Source organism: Syngnathus floridae, chromosome 3 (genome assembly GCF_059516105.1).
Source record: "Syngnathus floridae isolate MCC-2025c chromosome 3, RoL_Sflo_1.0, whole genome shotgun sequence".
Taxonomy (NCBI): domain Eukaryota; kingdom Metazoa; phylum Chordata; class Actinopteri; order Syngnathiformes; family Syngnathidae; genus Syngnathus; species Syngnathus floridae.
In genome coordinates this window covers 5,500,342-5,523,597 of record NC_142415.1, presented here as the reverse complement: position 1 = coordinate 5,523,597, position 23,256 = coordinate 5,500,342, and the positions used below count along the sequence as shown (strand labels likewise).

The 23,256-nt window shown below is 40.7% G+C and overlaps 2 protein-coding genes across 4 annotated transcripts; one reads left to right on the top strand and one right to left on the bottom strand.

Moving 5' to 3' along the window:
* Positions 1-1,292: 1,292 nt before the first annotated feature.
* On the bottom strand, positions 1,293-16,422 carry LOC148400153 (cysteine--tRNA ligase, cytoplasmic-like). Of its 2 annotated transcripts, XM_088370709.1 has the most exons (23): positions 16,269-16,416; positions 14,647-14,874; positions 13,839-13,930; positions 13,264-13,352; positions 13,083-13,179; positions 12,326-12,424; positions 12,029-12,178; positions 11,691-11,831; positions 11,125-11,213; positions 10,934-11,055; positions 10,653-10,765; positions 10,428-10,556; positions 10,194-10,323; positions 9,160-9,263; positions 8,958-9,055; positions 4,125-4,314; positions 3,921-3,989; positions 3,657-3,738; positions 3,438-3,518; positions 2,180-2,247; positions 1,951-2,010; positions 1,775-1,858; positions 1,293-1,462 (listed from the first exon to the last, which is right to left on the bottom strand). In XM_088370709.1, the coding sequence occupies exons 1-23, from the start codon at positions 16,288-16,290 to the stop codon at positions 1,313-1,315; spliced, it is 2,487 nt and encodes an 828-aa protein (XP_088226835.1). In that variant the 5' UTR covers positions 16,291-16,416; the 3' UTR covers positions 1,293-1,312. The 2 variants fall into 2 exon arrangements, with proteins under 2 accessions (XP_088226835.1, XP_088226836.1); XM_088370710.1 differs by lacking the exon at positions 14,647-14,874 and having other exon boundaries at positions 16,269-16,422.
* On the top strand, positions 16,417-23,077 carry pex16 (peroxisomal biogenesis factor 16). 2 transcript variants are annotated; one of them, XM_088370718.1, is made up of 11 exons: positions 16,417-16,711; positions 16,831-16,866; positions 18,783-18,859; positions 19,421-19,509; positions 19,602-19,702; positions 19,866-19,946; positions 20,725-20,880; positions 21,551-21,623; positions 21,831-21,950; positions 22,475-22,539; positions 22,906-23,077. In XM_088370718.1, exons 1-11 carry the CDS (start codon positions 16,579-16,581, stop codon positions 22,962-22,964), a joined length of 990 nt encoding a protein of 329 aa, XP_088226844.1. In that variant the 5' UTR covers positions 16,417-16,578; the 3' UTR covers positions 22,965-23,077. The 2 variants fall into 2 exon arrangements, with proteins under 2 accessions (XP_088226844.1, XP_088226842.1); XM_088370716.1 differs by having other exon boundaries at positions 16,421-16,711; positions 19,376-19,509.
* The last annotated feature ends 179 nt before the right edge of the window (positions 23,078-23,256 follow it).

Here is a 23,256-nt window from a genome sequence, read left to right as displayed (position 1 = left end):
CCTCTGCTTCTTATTCAAATGTTCAGTTCAACTTTTATTACTGTATTCAAATCATTGTACAAGTCAAATTCAGTTTTATTTCTCCCTTTTCATGATTATGGTACTGTAGTAATGTAGTGATGTAGATTATGTGTCTGGCAGTGAAACCTTGGTTGTAATTGGGACAGTGTCAGGGTTTTCCAGATTATCCTTATCGTATGATTATGTTGGAATGCAACCGGTAATAAATAAACTAGCTTGTCCCATCCTACACAAGGTCGTAAAACACCCCCTGATATGTTTTGACTAGAGGACAAGGGCTTCCTATTCAGCCTACTCTTACCCCCACTCTGTTTCTCTTAATAAATATGCCCTTGCAGAAGGGAGAGTTTAGACTTCATTAATTCAACGGGTGAACTCTCCACCTACAGGTGTCTAAAAGGACTTGCTTGTCTCCCGTGTGGTTCTTGCAAAATAAGTTGGAGTGAGCGAATCTCTAACAGACAGGACCAGGGATAAGCAGAATTGCTTCAACCCGTTAACCTTTTCGACAAGTCTTGTAAAACATAAGGTGAAATGAAGATGTAAAAATTGTATCATTTATGTGCTGTGCTTGCTGAAATAAACAAATATAATCAAAATTCTTCATATGGCCATTACTATAATATTCAATAAATTACATTGAAATACATTAAATTTTGAGTGATTTGTAGTGCCACACAATACAAATGTGACTGTTAGCTTCTTCAGATTCTTGAAACTGAATGGATCTGAAAATAGATTTAAGAACGCTGAGGATAACGGGTTAAAAACTGAATATAGCATGTGATTGGTCCACAGTAAGGATTTGGGAGAAGGCTACAAATGCCTCCATCTCCATTTAACAGCTGAGTACCTAATCTGGGTTCACTTATGAGCAGAGTTGATTATTTTCCAGTGTTTGTCAAAAATTCTTCAGAGCCGATCATCAAGCATTTACACTGTTTTCTGGATTCTCATAAATATTTGGCTTTTAAGCAGCGACGTGCGGTGAAGGTCAGATTTTCACAATTATGAGCCAAACAGAGTGCCAGTATTTTAGTAGCGTGACTTTAAAAATCGTATCTTGTATATTTAACTGGATGTTTGAAGATCTTTCAAATGGTATTGGTAATTAACCAATCAATTAATTACTATTTATAATTAATTTATTATTGGTAATGGTAAGATTTTTTATAGATGTTTAAAAAAAAAATCAAAAAAAAAAATCGCAGTTTTGACTATGAAACTATAGACATTATCGGTTTGAAAAAACACTAAACAGACCATTGAACTGAACTTTCTGAAAATATTTTTATTTAGTTTTTTTTGCCTCCCCTGACTGCACGCCAATGCTCAAAAGGTACTCTTTATGTATCTTTTGTTGATTTTCATAAAGCTTGCGCAGTTTCTTTTCTTGTCCTTTGCTGAGTTCCTTCCCTTCAGCATCATGTGTGGGAAAACCCTGCGGACAAATGAAGAAATGACATGACGAGACCTGTACATAGTATGTGAGAATTAATTGGTTCATATGACTCATGAAAAGGTCAGGAACATCGACTTTTCCATTCGAACAACTTGAGATAGGCTATTTAGATGTGCTGACTCACCAGCCTCACATATTATTGGTAAAATTGTCAGACATGGCCAAGATATTCCTTGCTTTTCATTGCGGGGTTCACAGGCATACTGGATTATAGAAAACGCTTGCATTTTGCTGATATTTCATTTTTTTCCAGGTGACAGCTGTAATTTGTGAACCTGTGTAACATGTTACCATTTCATCAAATTTGGAATATTTGTCTGTGTCTGCAAGGAACATCTCAGATGGAGGAATCTTCATTTTAGCAAGCTTAGCTATCTGAAACACAAAAGCCATGAACAAACAAATCAGGAAACATTACAGTTTGATTAATCACAATATTTTCACGAGCCGAAGAGGTCAAAACAAACCTCTTGTTCTTCTTTCTTCCTAGCAGCCTCCTCTTTTTTCCTCTGCTTCTCTTCCTCCATCTATGAACAAAATAGTTCACACTTAAGTATTGTATTCACATACTGTATATTCAAAATTGGAATGGAAGAAATGACTGGTTAATCTAAGTTCCCTGCTCCCTGTCACTGGCAAAGAAACCTTTGTTCTAACTCACACTGCAATGTACATGGTACCACTGCCTCTCTTTACCTTGACCTTTTCATTGTGTTCCTTCAATAAAATCTCCTTGTCCACCAGTTTCACCACAGTTGGCAGTCCTGCAACAAAGTCACACTGCATAACTACATCGTGAATAAAGCCTCTTAATAAACTGAATTTGGCCTTAGCTGTGGTATTTACGAAAATAAAAACTTTTGTGGGTAATAGTTTGACAAGCACAAATATACACAGCGCTCCTCCTACTTTGCTTCTCTAAAGACAGAAGTGCCGAACCAGTCGAGAGCACTTGACCCGCGGTCACCAGCTAGCTAGCACTCGGAGTAGTTGAGTTGTTTGTATTTTTTGTCTCGTCTTATTTCAAGCTTGTTTGTTTGATCTGCAATGCGGCGATGGCATTGGCAAAGACAGGGAAACTTGAGGACCAGGAGCAGCATTTTAAAACTGTAACGAAAGTGACATTTGTGCTCTTAACACGCAACATAAGTGCATCCTGACTGCCCGGTTCAGTAGGCCGTCATTTCCTTTTTACAAACTCACCTATCTTGTATCCGATTTATTTTTCTGTTTTGCTCATGTTTAAGCCCGTAACACCGGCGCACAAGATGCAGCATCGGCGTTTGATGTCGCCATCCATGCTTGGTATTTCCCCATCTCCGTCTGTCTGCGCAGGCATTTTTTCAAAGCTGTTTGATTGTGATGAGGGCCGATGGCACGAGCATTGTTATATGTTGTTCAACATGGTATGCATGTTTTTATGCGTGCGGGCATGTGCGTACGTGTGGGTATGCAAGTGCGCGTGCATGTGCATGCTTACGCGTGTACACGTGTATGTGTGCATCCACATGCGTTAATGAGTCAATTACAGGAGACTGACTGCATGAAAAGTGGACCTTTGGTCAAAAAAGATTGGTCACCCCTGTCCTAAAAAAAAAAAAAAAAACTGATTTAAAAGACACTTCAGGATTTTTCTTCTCTTTTTGCTAACAATTCAACTGTGCTATTTCATCCATCCCTCCCTCCATTAGGACGAGAGAGAGAGAGAGAGAGAGAGAGAGAGAGAGAGAGAGAGAGAGAGAGAGAGAGAGAGAGAGAGAGAGAGAGAGAGAGAGAGAGAGAGAGAGAGAGAGAGAGAGAGAGAGAGAGAGAGAGAGAGAGAGAGAGAAAGAAAAAGAGCGCGATATAGATATACTACAGCCACATACAGTACTGTACTGTCAATTCATATCCACACAACTAAATGGCACACAATTACTTACTTACAATGATATAAAACAGGATGTTATGTTACCTTCATGATCTTCGAGTCGGACACCCAGCTCCGGTAATGTAACATCACGGACATCGTCACAAAGCACCAGCAACTCCATGACTGGTAGAAAAATACATATAAAAACAAATACTTACACTGCTAGTGGAAAAAAAAAAAACCTTTTGCTTACTGTTTTTTGTGCAACACTTGAAATGTTACAAGTCAAATCAAAGCAGAGCAGAAATCTACAGGTCTTACCCTTCTGCTGTCTGGCAATTATTCGTACTTGCTCTCGGAAAGTAGACAGAACTGAAAGGTAAGGCATCACTGTGCTCTCCAGCTAAAAAAAACATAAAAACTATTAATATTTATATTAAACCAGCCACATGAAAGACTATTTGTTGTCTTAACAAATTTTATACATATAATTTTGTATATAAATTCTACTTATGCTATCGCAAAATAAGTGGTGTCCAGCAAATATTAGAAATGACTGGTGATAGAAAAATGGCTCTGTCTTACGTCAACGCTCTGTTCTTGTCCTCCAACTGGGAAACCAATGGGCTCTGAACCTTCAATTGCACCAAATATCTAGAAGACATCAATAACTTTTTTATGAGAAGCTCTGACATGAAAACACAGACCAAATAAAGCTTTCACATTGTTATAATTTGAAAGTAGTTAATCAGGATGCACCAGAGGGCTTTTTTGTTTTTCTTTTCTCACCTTGAGCATTTTGGTGAGATACATGGCAATACTTTCCATCAGCATGCGGTTGGGTCTCAGTTTAGCACCTTTCTTGCTGGCGATGTAGCTGTTGCTCTGATTAACCAGCTGCCTCATCTCCTCCATGGCTGTGCGGGTGTCAATGTTGTCACACAGAGCTACGTGGATGGCCGCCTTCTTGTCGTAAAAACTAGAGGACACAGATGATACACCTACCTATTAGGGAGTACACTGAAAGACTTGAGGAAATAACTTCTGACAAACGTACTTTGTTACTATTAATACATGTTACTAATGATCTAATAAAAAACAGTACAGTTATCATTTTTAGTCCCAAAAACAATTATAAGGCATAAGATAAGTCTGACTGACTTCATAAGACCAAGTCGGGTTGTTGTGATGCGTCTAGTGTGTTGGTGGAGTGCCCAGTGTATGTCACTTCTCACTGTCAACCCTCACCGCTGGCTAGCAGTATGCGAACGGGAGAGCTGAGTGCGTAAGTCTCTCCCTGCCAGTACATAGCCTCTCTAACAGCAAGCCCTATGTAGTGCCTCCACGCGGCGACACATGGTAACTGGGTACAACACGGACCCAGGCAAAACTACAAGGGACTCGGAGGAGGTCTGGCCCCTAGACGTGCGGCACGCAGGCCCACCGGTGTGTGGACACGCCCTGGTGCCCACGAACCAGCCCCCAACTATGGGTTAAATAGTACCACTGCCCAGTGGGCTCCTCGGGAGAGGAATGGGCTAAGGGAGTCAACCCCTACAGAAAATCAATTTCCCCTTGGGTTGGTGTCAGGAAGGGCATCCGACTGTAAAAACTTTTTGCTCCAAAAATATTCTCAGTATGGCTAGACAAACACAGAAGAGGCGGGGTACAGCCTTAAGTACCCCGTGGGCATTTTCATCAGCCTACGACAAAAAGAATGATAGAAAAGGAGGCCAAACCGCAGGTGGATATGACGGCTCTCAGCCCGATGGACTGCGGGGAGGCCTGAACCGGAATAGAGAGGGGCAGGAGGCACGTGTTAGGGTGGCTACATGGAACATCGGCAGCATGTCGCACCGATCCGGGGAGGTGGTTGAGGCTCTACACAGGAGAAGGGTGGATGTCTGCTGTGTCCAGGAGTCGAGATGGAAGGGTGGAAGTGCAAGGATGCTGGGTGCATTCGGAAGAAGGTACAAGTTCTTCTGGCAAGGCTGCAATAAAGGGACTGGTGGTGTTGGAGTAATTATCGCAGAAAAGTGGATAGATCAAGTGCTCAGCATTAGCAGGGTAAATGAGCGGATCATCTTTGTGAAGTTGATCGTTGGGAAGCGCCTGACAAGTTGGCAGAGGTCAGGACGAGAAGGATGCGTTCTGGGACAAGGCCATCATGGTGCTGTCGGGGATCCCCCAGAATGAAGTAATAATTCTGGGAGGTGATCTGAATGGACACGTGGGGAGGGAGTCAGATGCCTTTTAGGGGGTACATGGGGGACAGGGGTACGGCATGCGGAACGCAGAAGGAGAGAGGATCCTAGAGTTCGGCGACGCACTGAAGCTGGTGCTGTGCAACACGCTTTTCAAGAAGGACGAAGCCAAATTAGTAACATACAGTTCGGGTGGCTACAAGAGCACAATAGATTACATCATGGTCAGAAAGGAGGACCGCAACCTGGTCAGGGATGCCAAGGCAATCCCCGGAGAAGAGTGTGTGTCCCAGCATCGCCTAGTCATCGGAGACTTAACTCTGCGAATCAAGAAGGTGGGGGCTAAGAAGCATCCTCCCAAGTTGAGGGTGTGGAAGCTACATAGCGCAGGGAGTAAAAATGAGTTTAGGGAGAAGATTGAGCATATAGCAGAAGAAGTGGAGGAGATGATGAAGTCGGGTGGTGTGGATGGCAAGTGGCAGGCAATGAAGAAGGCTCTGCTTGAAGCTACAGAGGAGGTGTGCGGATGGTCAAGACAAAGAGAGACATGGTGGTGGAACGACAGCGCCGAAAGAGCGGTGAATGAGAAGAGGAGGTGCCATAAAGCATGGAAGAAATCTAAAAGGGAGCCAGACCAAGCACGGTATGTAGAAGCAAGGAGGGCATCACGGACAGCAGTGTGGGAGGCCCAAGAGACCAAGAGTAAAGAATTTGCAAGTGAACTGGAGAGTGAGAGAGGACGAAAGAGCTTCTTCAAGATAGCAAAGCAAATGGTTAAGGAGAGGCGTGATGTGACCGGTGCAAACTGTGTAAAGGATGAGGATGGCAACATCGTGACAGACAACAGAGGAGTGAAGGAAGTATGGCGAAGGTACATGGAGAAGCTGCTGAATGTGGAGAATGACTGGGATGGAGAGGTGGGATGCGACGAAGTGGAGGGTGAATGTGGCCAGATCACGCGAACGGAAGTTGGGAAAGCCATGAAAGCCATGAAGGATGGAAAGGCAGCTGGACCATCTGGAGTGGTGGCAGAGATGCTAAAGGCAGCGGGAGACGTCGGTGTGCAGTGGATGACTGACCTGTGTAACAGTGTCATCGCTGAGGGGCACATTCCAGAGGACTGGACAAGAAGCATCCTGGTGCCGCTATTCAAAGGGAAGGGGGACCCACTTGCACGCGGGTCATACAGGCCCATAAAGCTGCTGGAGCATGGAATGAAGTTGTTAGAGAGGGTGTTGGAAAGGAGGGTGAGGTCACGGGTAGAGGTGGACAAGATGCAGTATGGCTTCATGCCTGGTAAAGGTACAACAGACGCAATTTTTGTCATCCGACAGATGCAGGAGAAACACCAGGAGAAGAGGAAGAGGTTGTACTTCGCTTTTGTTGACCTGGAAAAAGCATTCGACAGGGTGCCAAGGGAGGTGGTGAGATGGGCCCTAAGGAAGTCGGGCGTGGAAGAGGGACTGGTTAAGGCTGTGATGACTCTCTACTGCAGAGCATGCACAGCTGTTAGAACAGGAGTTGGCGAGAGTAATGGGTTTGAAGTAAGGGTAGGGGTGCACCAGGGATCGGTGCTCAGCCCAATATTGTTTGCTATCGTGATGGATGTGGTATCGAGGGAAGTGAGGGGTGGACTACCATGGGAGCTGCTCTACGCGGATGACCTGGTATTGATGGCTCACAGTCGAGAAGACCTAGCTAGGAAGCTAGCAGCATGGAAGACCTGCCTGGAAGTGAAAGGAATGAAGGTGAATGCGGCAAAATCAAAAGGTCATGGTCGGTGGTGCTGGCCTGGGAGTGGTACCACAGTCAGGAGCATGGCCATGTGGAGTTTGCGGGAAGGGGGTGCAAGCTAACTCTATCCGGTGCAAGGGTTGTCAGAGATGGGTACACCGGAGATGCAGCGGAGTAAAAGGCAGCCTACTAGCTGCAAGTGAGACCTTCAAATGCAAGCGGTGCAGGGGAGAAGTCGCCCAAGCAGACCCAGCTGAGCAAGAGGGGCTCATAGTAGATGGGGAGATGTACGAGGTGGTGGACAGCTTCTGCTACCTTGGAGACATGCTTAACGCTGATGGTGGGGTGGACCTAGCAGTGACTACAAGGGTGAGAAGCGGGTGGAAGAAATTCAGGGAACTCATGCCCTTCTTAACATCTAAGGCCCCATCCCTGAAAATGAGAGGCCAAGTGTACTCCGCCTGCGTCAGAAGTAGTATGACGTACGGAAGTGAGGCATGGGCCCTGAAAACAGAACACGAAGAAAAACTAAACAGAGCAGAAATGAGGATGATCAGATGGATGTGTGGTGTGTCAATGAGGGAGAAAAAACCCAGTGCAGAGCTGAGAAAGAAGATGGGAGTGGAGGCCATAGTGGATGTGGTGAGGAGAGGCAGACTGCGATGGTACGGACATGTAGTGAGGAAGGACGAGAACGACTGGGTGAAGAAAGTTATGTCGTATAACGTAGAGGGAACAAGACCCAGTGGCCGACCTAAAAAGACCTGGCAGACGACCGTGTCAGCCGACATGAAGGCACTCGGCATCAACCACGAGATGGCCACGGACCGTTCCCGGTGGAAGAAAGCCATATCAAGAACCCAGTCCAACCCAGCGGCGCCTGGAAAACGGACTTTAAACTGATGATGATGATGATGAAGATGTACTTTTATTGTAACCAAAACAGAGGGTTCTGGAGGGGTTCTGCTGAGCATGAGGGGATACCAAGAGGGGCCGGGCTGGCTGTGCATTTGGGATTAAATACATAAGTGATGCTTTTACACTGGTGGGGAGAGTGAGGTGGTGGCCAGTAAATTTTTAAGGGTGGCCGTGGCCATCCCCTTGTGGGCCCATTGAAGCAATTGTTGCTCCTTGGTGCTGGATGAAGACAAGTCTGTCCTGAGTAAAGCTTCTCCAAAACAGGACAGATAGTATTCAATAAACTACCCAAAGCAGAGGTACTTTTTTTGCATAGTTTTTCTGATTGCTAGTTGTAACAATACAAAAGTTATCTGGAGGTTTTTTTTTTTTCCCCGGTCTTTTTTGTTTTCCATGTTTTAATTTCTATTTTGTTGTGTTTTGGTGTTGATAGAATTAAAATTAAATTAAATTAAAATTAGTTAGACTGAAAAATGTAAAAAAGCTTAGCCTATTGAAATTATTAGTTTCTTTTGGCCTTTAAATATTTGTGTAGCTCTATGCAGAGAAAATACATAAAATTGATTAAAAATTACATTACAGCCGAGCTTTTGTTTTGTTATTTAACAATTTTGCTTTTACTTCATAATCTCCTAAATTTGTAGAAGGGTGGAGCAGACAACAACAGAACCACATTTTTGTCCGTTTATTTGTAACTTTTTATTATGACGACTGACCAGAGAAGATATCAACTCCAATAGGCGACGCCGCATTTCTTTTCTCTTACCTTTTGTTAAGTGCCACCTCCGCTACATCCCACTTTTCAAACTGCCCTGTGATGTCAGTAGGTGCACGCAGAATGTCCTTCACATTCAAGAAAAACTCCTGTTCACAAAAGGAAAGAAAAGAACACAACATATTAATTATGAAATTATTTAGGATAAACAGATTTTTTTGAGAGAGAGATTTATTTGGCCAGTATCACATACATTCAGGAACTTCTCAAACTGGACAACTAACTCCATAGTGTTGGGGGAGTAATCCAAGGTATCTTTCCACGAATGCATCAAGAAAGCAAGACGGAGCTGGCGGGCTGCAATAACAAACAGGAACACAGACTTATTATTTCAAGACTATTTCATTTCAAATGTGAAAAGAAAAAGACAAATTACGTGTTAAAACACACATTTGATGTGTGGATTTCCTCACTTTTAAAAAAGGAACACTTCACAGGAGCTTTACTATCAAATACTACTTCATAAAATGGACATCTTTGAGCTGCACAAATTTAATTCCCTTTTGATCTAATAATGACCTGTTCTGGCATCATTTTTTTCTCTTGGGAATTGATGTATAGTTTGTGTTGCCAATTTTTTGGCCATTGACTGGCACACAGAAAGGCAGCTTTGACGTTTGATCAATGAGCATACAGTACGTAATTAGGAATTTCATCTTCTAAATGAAACGGTTGGGTGAGTTAATGTAACTTTTAAAAATTCTAATAGGGTCAAATTAGGATCTTAAAATCTGGTTTGAATTTACTTAATGTATTATTTTATTCACGTTCATTTATATAGCTATAAAATACCCCAGTTTTTGTGTTGTTTTTAATCACTCATGAGGAGCGTTACCACAGTGACCATATTAAAGGGTTGTTGTTATCCTAGTGACGGGTTGCCGATCCGCCCAAAGTTCTGGACTTTTGTGAATCGGTCTGTGGTGGAAATAAGTTGGGGACGACAGCTGTACAGTACATCTTGGCTTCAAGTGTCCTCACAAATTATGTCGGCCTCTAACAAATCCAAGGCTATAAAATTTTTATCTTGCATGACATTGGTGTTTACACAAAGTCTCTGGTCCATAAATACAAATTGGCCATTTCCTTTACTGTGTAAAACCAGGAACAAATCAAGTGTGATTGGTGTTGTCAACCCCTTTCACTCAAATTCATTGAGCACAACATTTTTTTTTATGCTCAGGCAGTCAGTTAAGAGTACAAGGGAAAAAAAGATAACTAAAAAACCTGTATTTTTTGCCAAGGCTTCCTTAATGGTAATAAAATTCTTCAAAGATTTGGACATCTTGCATCCTGCAATTGTCAGGTGACCAGTGTGCAAGAAGTAACGGACCCAATGATCATTCTCAAAGAAAGCCTACGAAGAACAAAAGCACAAAACATAGTTGGTCTCGGTAATGATCAGAAGCTGCCAATGTTTCACATAACATTAATGTTAAAACGTTTTCGTCAGTTTTGTACCTCAGACTGAGCCAGCTCGTTGTCATGATGGGGGAATCTGAGATCAAACCCACCACCGTGAATATCCATCGACTCCCCCAAGATGGAGCCGGCCATGGCCGAGCACTCAATATGCCAGCCAGGCCTTCCCTATTAACACATTAAAAAAAAAAATGTTTTCCAAACTTTTAGCAATCGTACATAAAAGGTCTCTCAAATGGGAAGCAAAAAGGAAACTCATCTTACTTTTCCCCAAGGAGAGTCCCATGAAGGCTCTCCGGGCTTAGACGCTTTCCACAAGGCAAAATCATTGGGTGATTTTTTCTCACTTAACTGGTCGGCAGAAATACTGAGGTCACCTAAATGTTTTTTTTTTTTTTTAAATACACACGACAAAAAATTATAGAGTCTATGGGTGGTACTTTCAAGTTTCGAAAGTAGGCATTTTAGGATTTAGGAACATGGTGCCCCAAAAATATATAAACAAGCTAGCTCATGGTTATCATTCCAAACATGGTATCATGTACCTTCTCCCTCTTGTAAAGCCTTCTGATCTCCAACTGCCTCTGGCACAAGTTTGGCATACGAGTGTTTTGGACAGGCATCAAACTTTGCAGTGTTAAAGTAAACAGAGCTATTTGATTCATACCTGAAAACAACATTTTACTCATTAGCATTTATACAGAAATGATAAATATTGTGTTACACTCTACTTTACCCATAGCCATTTGAGACAATCTTCTTCACAAACTCCACAATTTCTGGCACATATTCACTTACACGGGTAAGGACATCAGGAGGAAGAACCTAGAAAACAAAGATAATCTTGGGACAAGTGCAGTCTTCACTCACAGATTTAAATGAGCTTCTTTAAATTTTTGAAAATATTTTGGAGATGTTTTATTTTGCTCCCTATCATCTTTGTGAATGTGATGCAGTCAAAAATTTGGGTGCATTCAAGTTTAGCGCTGGTGCAACCAAGAAAAAAACATTAGGTGCATAAGTGCAACCTGTGCTAAAAGTTCATCTGGAGCCCTATTCATCACAGCAGATATAGTAACTTTTGTGACTAGCCTAAATACAATGATAATCATATTAAGCCAAATACAGAGTACAAAACTCAAATGTTGCCATTTTTTTAGCTTTCCAATATCTATTTTATTTTTAAAGCAACACATTGATTCAATACCACCATTTCTCTTTGGTAACCAACAAGACAGACGTTCACTGAGTAGTTTATGACACACTGTTACCTTTCGTATTAAACTGCACCGTGCCACTTACATTCAAGGCGTCCATGTCTTTATGGTACTCTCCCTCCCAAAATTTAGGCAGAATAGCAAAGATTGAGTTGTCTGTGACTTCACTTCCAAACTGACCGTCCAGCCAGTCAGACAGCATGTCCTTGGAATTTGCCAGCAGTGCCTAGAAGAAAGACAACATTTTATAATAGTACTGTATTTTAATGTTAAACAAATTGCCAGAATACTGAAACTATATATTAAAAGATAAAGCCAAAATGTAAACACAGTTATTTGTCCAAATACTAAATATAAAATAAAACAAAGTTGTTGCCTTGCGAAGGAAATACATTTCTGGTTGTAATTAAGGTTAAGTCTTACCTGGGCCAGAGGTTGCACGATGTCATCTGCAGCTTTACTCTCCAATGCTGCCTGCAGAGGCTGCAAAGCACTGGTGATGGCAGCATCAAGCCTTTCAAGCATCTGTTTTTTATCTGCGTCAGTAGTTGAGGCCAAGCGAGCCTGAAAGGGCTGAAGATAACAAGTAAGCACGTTCAAATCACAGAGCCACTGGTAACCTATTGTAGAATGTCCATAGTTAAAATTTGATGGTACTTGTTTGGACACACAAACTTAGGGCTGACAATGACATCAAAGTTTATTTTTGTAACGTCTCACCATTCGGGCAGTCATCACATCCTTCAGTATTTGAACAGCTTGTGGTTGCTTCTCCTTGTACTGGTCCATTAGGTAGTTCTGACGTGCCCTTTTAATTATCTGACAGACAAATGGTTACAAATCAATTTCTCGAACGACTGCTTAAAACATCAAGTATAATAAGCATCACAGTCCCTTAATTTCCCTCAGTGGAAAAATAAAATGTCTTTTAAAATGGTAAAAAACACTAATCAGGGCTCTGTGGTCATCTCAAGGTCTGTTCACCAAGTGTTGGTTAATATTCTTTAAGTTAGCGTTACAAAGTTGAGGAATCTATGAGTCATGAACAAGAAGAATATCATCTGCGTAAGAATAGCAACAGAAAGTTTTGACCATCTGACCGGTGAGTCAACTTATATATTATAAACCAGGGGTTACTACTACTATCAGTACGCAGGTCAGTGGAGGTTCTAGCATGAATGTGCGAGACACCCCTTTGGTCACACGTGCAGTTTTCTTTACGATTCCGAGGTGCGTGTTTCCTACTTATGAGTCAAAGGCCAGATGTTCTTCGAACACGAGTGACCTCAGGTAGGTTTTTATCAACGCATAAGTACTCTGCTTGAGGAAGTTAAAAGATTCCACAAGGGGGCACGATTTAGTGTCCCTCCTTGTTTGCCATTCTGTGAGTCTGAGCAGCATAATCCCCAACTTTGAGCATACTCGTTCGACTCTAGTTATTGCATTAACAAATGGCTACTTTATAGCTTGTACATACTTTGTCATCGATGTCCGTGATGTTCATGCAGTAAAAAACATCATACTTGAAGTAGTCCTTCAGTACTCTTCGCAGAATATCAAAAGAGATGTATGATCTGGAAAGACATTCGGAATGAGAACTTATTTGTACTTTAGTGTGGTGGTGACAGGTGGAATGCTTTTCACTGTGTCCCGTTTACCTGGCATGTCCCATGTGGGAGGCATCGTACACTGTTGGACCACAGCTGTACCATGTGACCTTGTTTCCATTCTGAGGAACAAAGAGTTCCTGAAATAGTTCACAGAAAGCAAGTTAATAGCTACAGATTACATGTTTTGTTGTAACTTCCTGGACCCTTATTTTTGAGGGCCATTAGAGCTGCATGTGTCGATAGACATGCCAAATAGAAATATATAACGCATTGGTATTTACAAGCCTATGTGACCTATGTGAAAATGTCACTCAAAACATTAACAGTAAAGTATTTTCAAGATGGCAACATGTAGTAATTCCATTTCTTCACTCAAACAACAAACAAATTGAAAATCAAATATGTTGTGTTCAAATGGTAATGATCCATTTTCTTTGTTCTTTCTAGATGTTTGACACAATGAGAACTATGTAAAAAAAGCAGCCGTTTTATAGAAGACGTTTTACGAACCGCACTAATGTGCATGGTCTTTATTTAACTGAGGTTCATAGAGCTTCAATTTTGGCAAGTTTTTTCAACACCAAAAACAATGATGCATTTGATTTAATAAATATCTTCACTACCTTTGCTCTGGTGAGACTATTATAGAGTCGGAGTTGGGGAACATCTGTTCCAGCTGGTGGAGACCACTGAGGCTGTACCCTCTTTCCTTTCCCTGAAATCAGATTGTCAAATGTATTAAACAGGGCCAAAACATACTTCATTTGCCGAACGTCAATACATTCCATGCAACCATTAGACTTTCTACAAACAAGGATACTAGATGAATTGGGTCCACATTTAGTTATAAGGCAATCCATGAAAGCACAAGTCCCACCCCTCTATTTGACCACAATATCCAAGTGTCCATGCATTACAGAGTAGGCAAGATAACATTTGGTAGGTCACTAACTTTTTTTCCACAAATGCGACTTCACATTTTGATCGCTTGTCTCGTGTATGCATATTTGTAACATGATCCATCCAATTTGGAAGGTCACAAATTTTTTTTCCACAAATGTGACTTCACATTTTGATCACTTGCTCTTGTGTATGCATATTTGTAACATGATTCATAACATCCATCACATGACTGCTCATAATCTGACTGATAATGACTACTCAAAGCAGTTGGTCCTACTGTCACACTGGCCTGCGCAGCAACAAAACTACTTTCATGGCAAAACTAATATTAGAGCATCTATTTTTTTTCCATGTTTGTCCATTTTGAAAACATGTAGCATATGCAAGCACATGTCCGACTAACAGCAAGTGTTAGCGCTAGTGTTTATATTGGGGGCGACTAACCACTTTCCCTGCCTGAGGACGTCAATGTCCTAACTGGTTCCACAGACAAGTCTAGCCTGCTGAGGTCTTCGACTGTCTACTCACTGCTGCTGTCTGGGCTCAGGTCTTGCTGGAGGCATGTTATGTGTCTGTACCAACGCAGAGCGTGGACATGTTGTGGGTCTGGGGGCCTGTGGAGAAGCTTAAGTGCCCGCTGGTCAGCCTGAGAAGGGCTGAAACCAGCCAGGTAGCTGCGAGTTCTTAGGTAGTCATTCAGTGCTGCTGCCAGTGCAGCATCCTCTTTTATTTGGAGCAAGAAGCCATACTCAAAGGCTGCAAAATAGAAAGAAAGCAAATAGTTGCAGATAAGACTAGGCTGCACCAGCCTGAAACAATCAGTAACAGGTTTCCCCCCGGCCAGCTGCGATTAGTTTCACCAGTGAAAGGACAGTGCAAAGAAGGAAATTAGCAAAAAGCTCATGAAACATTTGCAGCAACTCACACTCCAGTTTGTCATCTATCGTATTTTGATTTAGTCTTTGATAAGGTGATGCCTGACTGTTGCCAAATGTCATTTTCTCCTTGCAATACATGACAGAATGTACCACTGAATGTGATGCACCTTTCATGGTACAGAAATGAGAAGCTTGAAAAAGAAAGAAAGAAAAGCAATGCTTTCTGAGGTACCAGAGCAATTGCAATATTCTTATTTGGCTAATTTCTTCTAATGTTTTTGTGATATACAAAATAAGACTAAGATCTTGGTCATGCATTTAAAGAAACATCATTATCCACAAAAATTAGGTCATAGTTATGAATATGATCAATCTTAAACCATGGGTGTATTAATCCATCAACAGATATAAACAAATGAAAGATGACGAATTATTTGGATCCTTTGGGGGAAAAAAGCACAGGAAATTTCTGCTCTATTTGGTAAACTAAAAGTGAAACCGAACGTTTTCCTTTAAGCATCCTCCAATTACTAAGAATGAAAATGAAGCAAAGTCAAAACGAAACCGAAAATATTCTACTGACAACGGGGGGTGGGCTCTCCTTAACCCCCGTACAGAAAATACTGTTACATTTTAATCAATTCGTGCGCACAACAATAACCGTAACTCATTTTAAATTCAACTTGAAGATTTAAATCGAATTGTAGTAGTCTAACTACAAAACATATATTGGAAAACGGGTGACAGCTTAATAGAAAAATTGAAAAAGCCTTTGTGCAGTATTTCCTGTACATTATGACTTCATAAATGAAAATATTACATCAGACACAAAGTTTTGGAAAAAAAAAATACACACACACACCAGGTATTTGAAATTTTATCCATGTGGTCAGAACATGTCAAGGTTCAAAATTGCAACGTAGTGTCATTTCTAAGTTAATTAATTTCGTGTTACATTGTTTAAACACCCGATTAGTTACAGATACGCTTCCAAAGTTTATGAATAAATACTTGCAAATAGTCTATTTCATCACATAAAATGAGAAATCTTAAGAATAATGATGATGATGATAATAATAACAATAAAAATCATTGTGCATATTATTCCAAAGTACCAAATGGCCAGGTTTTTCCAGCGAGTGCAGCAACGACTGTCACGCAGCTAAGCATGCCCACATTTTACAATCAGAAAGCTAGGCTACGTGTTATATGAGTGACAGTTCAACGACATTTTAAAACTAGACTACGAGAAGATAAATTGGGAAAAATTACCTTGTTCTCCTGTGATCGACATTTCTACGGCGCGAAGCTACTGAGCGCTGATGCAACAATAGCGTGCGAGGCAGGACTCTGGAAGAAACGGGGGTTTTATATACTCATGGCCGGAACTAATGCACTCCAAGGCACTTGAACAGCGGGAATAAAAAAGATGTAGGACAACTACTCCGGAAGTTTGCCCTGCAAGCGGAAACCCCTGTGTTTACAATATTCTCAGCTATATTCTATATGCAATATTCTAAAAATAATGGCGTTTAGAACACCAATTAAATGTAGAGTGTAGATTTTCAGTTTGCGCTACAAAATGTCTCTCTTCAAGGAGCACATTGATAAATTGACTCGGGTTTACGAGCGTTATACAGAGTATGTTAGAAGGAACCCAACTGCAACGGCACAGGTGGAGAGCACAGTTCGGACTATTTCTTACCTAATCGCAGGTGAGTGACTTCCCAGAATATTTAAGGCGCTTAAAACGGCCATAAGAAAGTCCCAATTAGTAAATAATACGGCGGTTCACATGAAGAAACCATCATTAAACACTGATTCTTTTTTGCAGGAAGATTTGCAGATTCCCATGAACTATCTGAACTTGGTAAGAAAAAAAAAATAGTCTATGCACAGTCGCTTACTGATATAACAGAAAGATACATCTCTGTGACATTTGGCTATGTTTCGTAATGCTCCATAAATTGATTACTAGTTAGCCAAGTTAGTTACAAGGGAACTAGAAAGATAATACATTTTATTTATTACACATCCCAATGCTGTAATGAGTGTGTTGTACTTGCCGAATTAAACAAACAAACAAACAAACAAACAAACAAGCAAACAAACTCAGATCAAATCCCAACAAGAAATCTAGAAAGGACTAAAACATATGGTACAACAAACAAATCACTGTTCTAATACAAACACTCGAATTTGATTTCTGTACAGACAGAATGAGTGCTCCCATTTACAGTAGCTATGGTGTGAATGTGAGTGTGATTTTTTTTCTGTCGTTATAATAAGTCCCATGCGATGGAATGGAGATCAATCCAGGTTGTACTCTGTCTTTTGCCCCAAGCTGGGATAGATGCCAGATGCCTGAACTGGATAACTAGTGAACAAAAAAGGTGGACGGATGGATAAACATGATTCTACTACGCATAAATCCCCTCAGCATGTATTTAGTATGCCCTGGCTATTGAATCGATTGCAACTGGGGTGTTCTTTTTGTCTTTTGTGGATTTACATCTTACAATTCTCACAGTCTTGGACTGAAAACTGAAAGTCTAAAGGAAGTTTTAGACTTTTACTGGGGTCACAGAAGGCTTTTTTTTATTATTATTTAAAGCGAGTAAATTAATAAATGAAGAGATCCTGAACCACACCTACATCAATGACCTTTAAATAGAATTACCATCCTGAATGAGACAGAATGAAACTGAAAGCATGTCAAAAGGAAACTGAAAGAATCAAGACTGATGCAACATATGGAAAAGGGATTATAAAAACAGTTTCTTTAAAATCACCTTAAACAATGAATCGGGAAAGTGTTAATGGTTGCCCAAAATACACAATTCAGAATCTGCACTTCACCCAACATGTTTCTGGAATGTGGAAGGAAACTCCTGTGCGTTGTGATAAGAATTTCATTTGTTGAGTGACCAAACCTCTTAAATCATCATTGATATGAATAGAAATTGCATTGGAACACAAACTACGAAAAAGCATCAAAGGTGTTGAATTTTTTTTTTTTTATTGTCTCTTTTAAAGTTGAATAGTGGACTTTTCACACAAGAGAATTATTTAAGAATTAGTAAAGTAATATATGTAAAAGTGCTGCACCAAAGCTGCTATATTATTCAGACCGAATCACACATTCCCATATTGCAAGTGGAATATTGTTTAATTCATGAATAGAATTTCATTTTATATAAGAGGTCATGCTTAGAATTTCTTTTAGGTTTTCATATATGCATACCTGCAGAATAGAATTCTATTAATTTTTGTAATTGCAATCATGTTCAGTATGTGTCCAGAATCAGCAAAATGGGCCGTGTTGTTACTGTGCAACAGAGATACTATAAAAGTATAAATCATTTCGAAGGAAACCCAACAGTTTCCTGTCTTCAACCAATATGACTAAACATGAAAGTGAAACCTAGTCAGAAGGAAACAGAAAGAAAAGACATGATGCTAGGAATGTCAAATTCTCTTTGACTTCATTACAAGTTTTTACGGCAACACATATTTATAAAGAGTCTCTTTCAATTAGCAAATTAAAATTAAAATATTCTGCTGTGTTGTGTCATAGCATCATGCCACAGTAGGAATAGAATAGAGTGTTAGTCATCTAAAATGTTGTATATGCTTGGAAAGAAACATAAAAATGGGTTCTTCTTTTTAACTGTAGATATACTGAGGAAGACGTCCTTATTTCCCCCAACTCACAATTTGCCAGGGTTAGGATTGAAATGTGCAAATGTTTATGGGATTCATTGTGTGACTTTGTGTGTTTTTCAGTGTATTCTGCTTCCAATCTCCTGGTGCTTTTCAATGACAGCATTCTGCGCAGAGGCCTGAAATGTGCCTTAACTGTGGTGAGCACTCATAAAGGGATGGTCCAGTTTTCACCTTGTACACTCAATTGAGATATTCTTTGATCAGGAAAATGAAAACAGTTGTACAGCGAGTTGTTTGTTTGTTGGTTATGCATTTAATGGAAATCTGTAAGGGTACATTTGACTTACATTTCTCTTGAAGTCCACCTATGGTACTTCCTCTGCTGCCTATTTGAAAAGAAAGTGCTTTAAGCGGACACACTTGGCTGAACGGTCGTCCTCCAGTGGTTCCAATCTTTTCAAATCCAACGTTTACATTTCGACAGGCCGAATTCTGATGGTTGTTCAAGCGCCATCAAAGATGAATTTTGTTTGGAGAGACTGTCTTTAGATCCCAAAACATCCGCTGGGACAATGCCCAGGAGTGTTTGACTAGCGAAAACAAGATCAATTATTCTACTTTTCATAATCCTTACAAGTGGATTATGTGCACATGTAGAAAAAAATCTGTTCGTGTCATAGCCATCATTTTCAAATTTGTTTTCTGTTGTCCAGTCCATCTCACAACAGAGAATACTCACCTGGCTTTCTGTGTTGGAGTATGTGGAGGTGTTCCTGGAGATGGGTGCCCAAAAGGTGTGCGGTGAAGTTGGCTGCTGGCTCGTCATCGGACTCATTCAAATTTTTAAGTAAATTACTTTGAATCAAATTTTGAGTTCTGTCAACATGTCAGTTGCTGCTCCTCATCGGACTGAATTCTCCTGTCCTATTAATCCCGAAGGGCAGTTTTTCGCCTTGTGCTTCTTTTGCGGTACAAATCGGGCATCCAGACTTCACCGCCGATTATCCCCCTTGACAGAGGTGCAGAGCTAGGTGACAAAGGTAAGTTGACGTCAGCTCTGCTCTTTTGTGGTTGACATTTTGACGACATTTATAACCCCCACACCCCCTTGAAAAATATGGTAACATGCATCCGTCACACTTAAATACAAGCCAATAGGAGGTGACCCAGCGAGATGTCAAAGACAGTTCCTTTTGTGCACAGATGATGGAAGTGTGGAGCAGCAAGACAACGGCTGCTTTGTGGGCCAGAGGACAGGCCGTGTCATCAGATCACTGGGCAGCGGTGAGCAGTGTTGAAACTTCAAAGACAAAATTGTATGTCATAAACAGCAAGTAGTTCGCGATATGAAGACAAAGTTAGTTTAGTTAGTGTCAAAATTCTTGTAGACAGAGGAGCATATATCAATTTTTGTGTAGTAGCATCAGAGGTTGTTGCTTGGTGGTCACTATTTTCCCAACCTGTTGACCTTACTGGCAGTAGCAATTAAGAAGTGCGATGAAAAAGGGGAAACACTAAAACGCTACAGGGCTGGCAACGTGTGTCATGCTTCATTATATGATTGTTTACTTGATTTTTACAATTTGCTTTATGATTGGATTTACATTTGCGTGAAATGAAAAGAACATTTGAATGAGAAGAATAAGTCAGATTCTTTCTGCATCCGTTAAGACGCAATACTGTGTGTAGGGGACAATGGAAAGACAATTTTCAGTCACCTCAGAGGCTGAATGCGGGGACTCCTTTACCCTGCTCATCCACGTCACCTCTGTCTTCATCAATCCCAAAGAGGCTGATTGTCGTTTCCTTTTCCATCGAAAGCCAACTTGATAAATACATGTTCGACATGCACATGCTCCATTAGTGGACTCCAAAGCGATTATCCGCGCGTGCGGTCAGCAAAAAGTAGGCATTTCCTCGTTCACCCCCTAACCCCGAATTTATCAAGTGAACAGCCTGTGGTTATTTACCTACACAAACATCTATATTGGGAACTGCTCTTGTCCGTTGAAATCATTCTGAGGCTAATTTTCCACTTTGATACTTTTTTGTGATGTTGTAGCTCCCTCCGCACAGCCTCTGCAGTGGAGAGCAGCAGCCAGTGAGAAAAAGAGAAGTCGCAACTTGAAGGAAGAGAAGCTCCACAGCAAACCAACACCCTTGAGGCTACAGGAGACCGTCGCTGAAACTGTGTACATCAGTCGACCTCTTGTGCACTGTATCCTTCCCACCTTTGTAATTTGGTTTTGATTTAATTTTTTTTTTTTTTTTTTTCGGGTGGGGGTGCGGCTTGGGGGTTCTCTGTTTGGTGTGCAACACAAATATACAGTGCAGTATGAGTTGGGGGCATATGGCACCTAGGCATTGAGTTTGACAGCCAAAATTTGGATTGTCCTTAGTAGATGAGTACGAATGACCATCTGTCCAAATTGAGTGCCTGGCGACCAGTCAGTGATGATAGGCTTCAGCTCATTCGTGCTGCTATTGAGAAGAAGCGCTATAGAAAATGATTTCCCACCATTCCGCTTACCTGCTTATTCCTGAACCTGTGCATTAATTGTGTTGACCACTTGGTGGCAACAAACTGCAAGCCCGCTTGTTAAAGGAATAAAAGATTTGTTTGTCAGAACAGTAAAAATGTGGAATGCAGAAATGTCAGTGTGCTGGCCTTATAGGTTTACAATTGCTGTTAAATCCAGATTAACAGTGAAGATGCGCAAAATTTTGGAGAAAAAATGTCTTATCCTTGTGTAATTTGGGGTCCTTCACTGAAGATTTGATACATTTGGACAAAAAGGACACCAAAGCTTATCATTTAGAACACATTTGATTGTCTTATTGAAGCTCTAATTAGACGGTTCCCCTTAACGCGCGCTTTTTGACTGCAGTGCTCAGCCTTGGACTGTGTGGAAAGCAGTCCTGGAAGCCATGGCTTGTATCTGCAGGTCTGGAGCTTTCCAGGTTTGTAAAATGACTCTGATGCGCTATGGTGTTATTTTTAGAGTTGGTGTCAGGTATGATGATCTGAGGTTGATTTGGGAACAGAGAGGCGTGTATAGAATAAATAAATTTTACATACAGCATGTGTTTTTTTTTTTCTCTTTTAACATCTTTAGAACAGTACACAGAAAATGTATTGCCTCTTTTTTTGTTAATTTTCCTGTCTAGCTTTGCAGTTCTCCGTGAGAGAATTTTTGATAACAGATGGGAGAGGGAAGAGATGAGGAGAAGAACCTTTCTTTTACTCTACTACCTTGTCCGTTCCCCATTTTATGACCGATATTCAGAGTGAGTATGTTCATAGGCCACCAAGCACATGTTCTTTTCTTCCGAATCGTATCAGATATTGGTATTTTAAATTGCCACACAAACATAAATGCAACAATCTAAGACCATTCTGTCTCGCGAGAGACCTTTGATGTAATAATTGTGTACCATCATAAAATATTTAAAAATATTGTTCTTTTGTTTTCATTTGTAAAAACCGCATATTGTACAACCAAATCACATTTAAGTGTTCGTTCTGATTAAGCTGATGTGTGAAAACAGATTCATTTGTATTTCATTGGGAAACTTAACTAGTGTCGGAGAAATTTGCCGAAATTCATGCCAATATTGATTTTAACTACGTTGATGGTATGGGTTTATGCTTGGAAAAAGTGCAATTTGTTACTAATATCACTTTGCAACTATTGGGCTTTTTCCATCTATCAGCTCTTAAGTCAGATACACTAATTGGTTATGACTGCCCTCAGTGATAAAGTCCCAGTTGAATTATATGTTTGGAGTAAAATCATTTTACATTTTTGCAGAGAAAAGATTCTTTTCTTGCTGGGACTTCTGGCCAAGCATGTTCCAGGAATAGGCCTCATAGCACGTAAGTACTCCTGACTAAGGTGTTAAACTTTTAAATCATTTCCTATTTTGGTTGTACGGTCATTATTTGCAGAGGTGGGCATCATACTCCATCCCTGAGTTTCCCTCCCCATTTCAGCTTTGTCCGGTCGGATGGAAACTCACGGATGGTTATTTGAAAAAAAAAAAAACCCAAAAAAAAACATGAATTATAAACGTTCTAAATACACACAGACACCCCCCCCCCCACACACACACACACACACATTCCGTGGTTGAATGGTCACCTGGTCTAGTAACTTAGTTAACAATGTTAAGATTGTTTTTTAAGTCAATGTTCTGGTTGTTTTATTTTTTTGTCTCATTGTCCCACAAATTGTTTTTTCAGGGCCACTCATGGATTATTTGCCCAGCTGGCAGAAGATCTACTTCTACAATTGGGGATGAAACAGAAAAACAGATTGTAGTTGGAAGGAGCCATAAATCTGGTCTGTACAGTAGTAGTTGCTACAGCCCCGTAGGGAGAAATCCATCCAAAATAAATATTTTGTAACATGTCAGTTTCTCGTCTAGCTACTTGTCATGTGATATTTGCAGTCAAGCATAGAAGACACTTGAGTGCGAAACACTTGAAAAACCAAAAGAAATCTCAACTATCCCTTTGTTAAAATTTGACGATCACAAACTGATTTGATGCAGGGGAGATGTTTTGTATGGCGGCGGTTGATGTAACCAGAAG

Excerpts from the sequence above, each read along its gene's own strand:
- pex16 (XM_088370716.1), top strand. The coding sequence starts at position 16,579 with ATGTCTCTCTTCAAGGAGCACATTGATAAATTGACTCGGGTTTACGAG. Across the intron at positions 19,510-19,601 it reads GGACTCATTCAAATTTTTAA|GGCAGTTTTTCGCCTTGTGC; the intron begins GTAAATTACTTT and ends TTAATCCCGAAG. Across the intron at positions 21,624-21,830 it reads GCAGGTCTGGAGCTTTCCAG|CTTTGCAGTTCTCCGTGAGA; the intron begins GTTTGTAAAATG and ends TTTCCTGTCTAG.
- LOC148400153 (XM_088370709.1), bottom strand. The coding sequence starts at position 16,290 with ATGTCGATCACAGGAGAACAAG. Across the intron at positions 12,179-12,325 it reads ATGTGATGACTGCCCGAATG|CCCTTTCAGGCTCGCTTGGC; the intron begins GTGAGACGTTAC and ends TGTTATCTTCAG. Across the intron at positions 9,056-9,159 it reads AGTTTGAGAAGTTCCTGAAT|GAGTTTTTCTTGAATGTGAA; the intron begins GTATGTGATACT and ends TTTTGTGAACAG.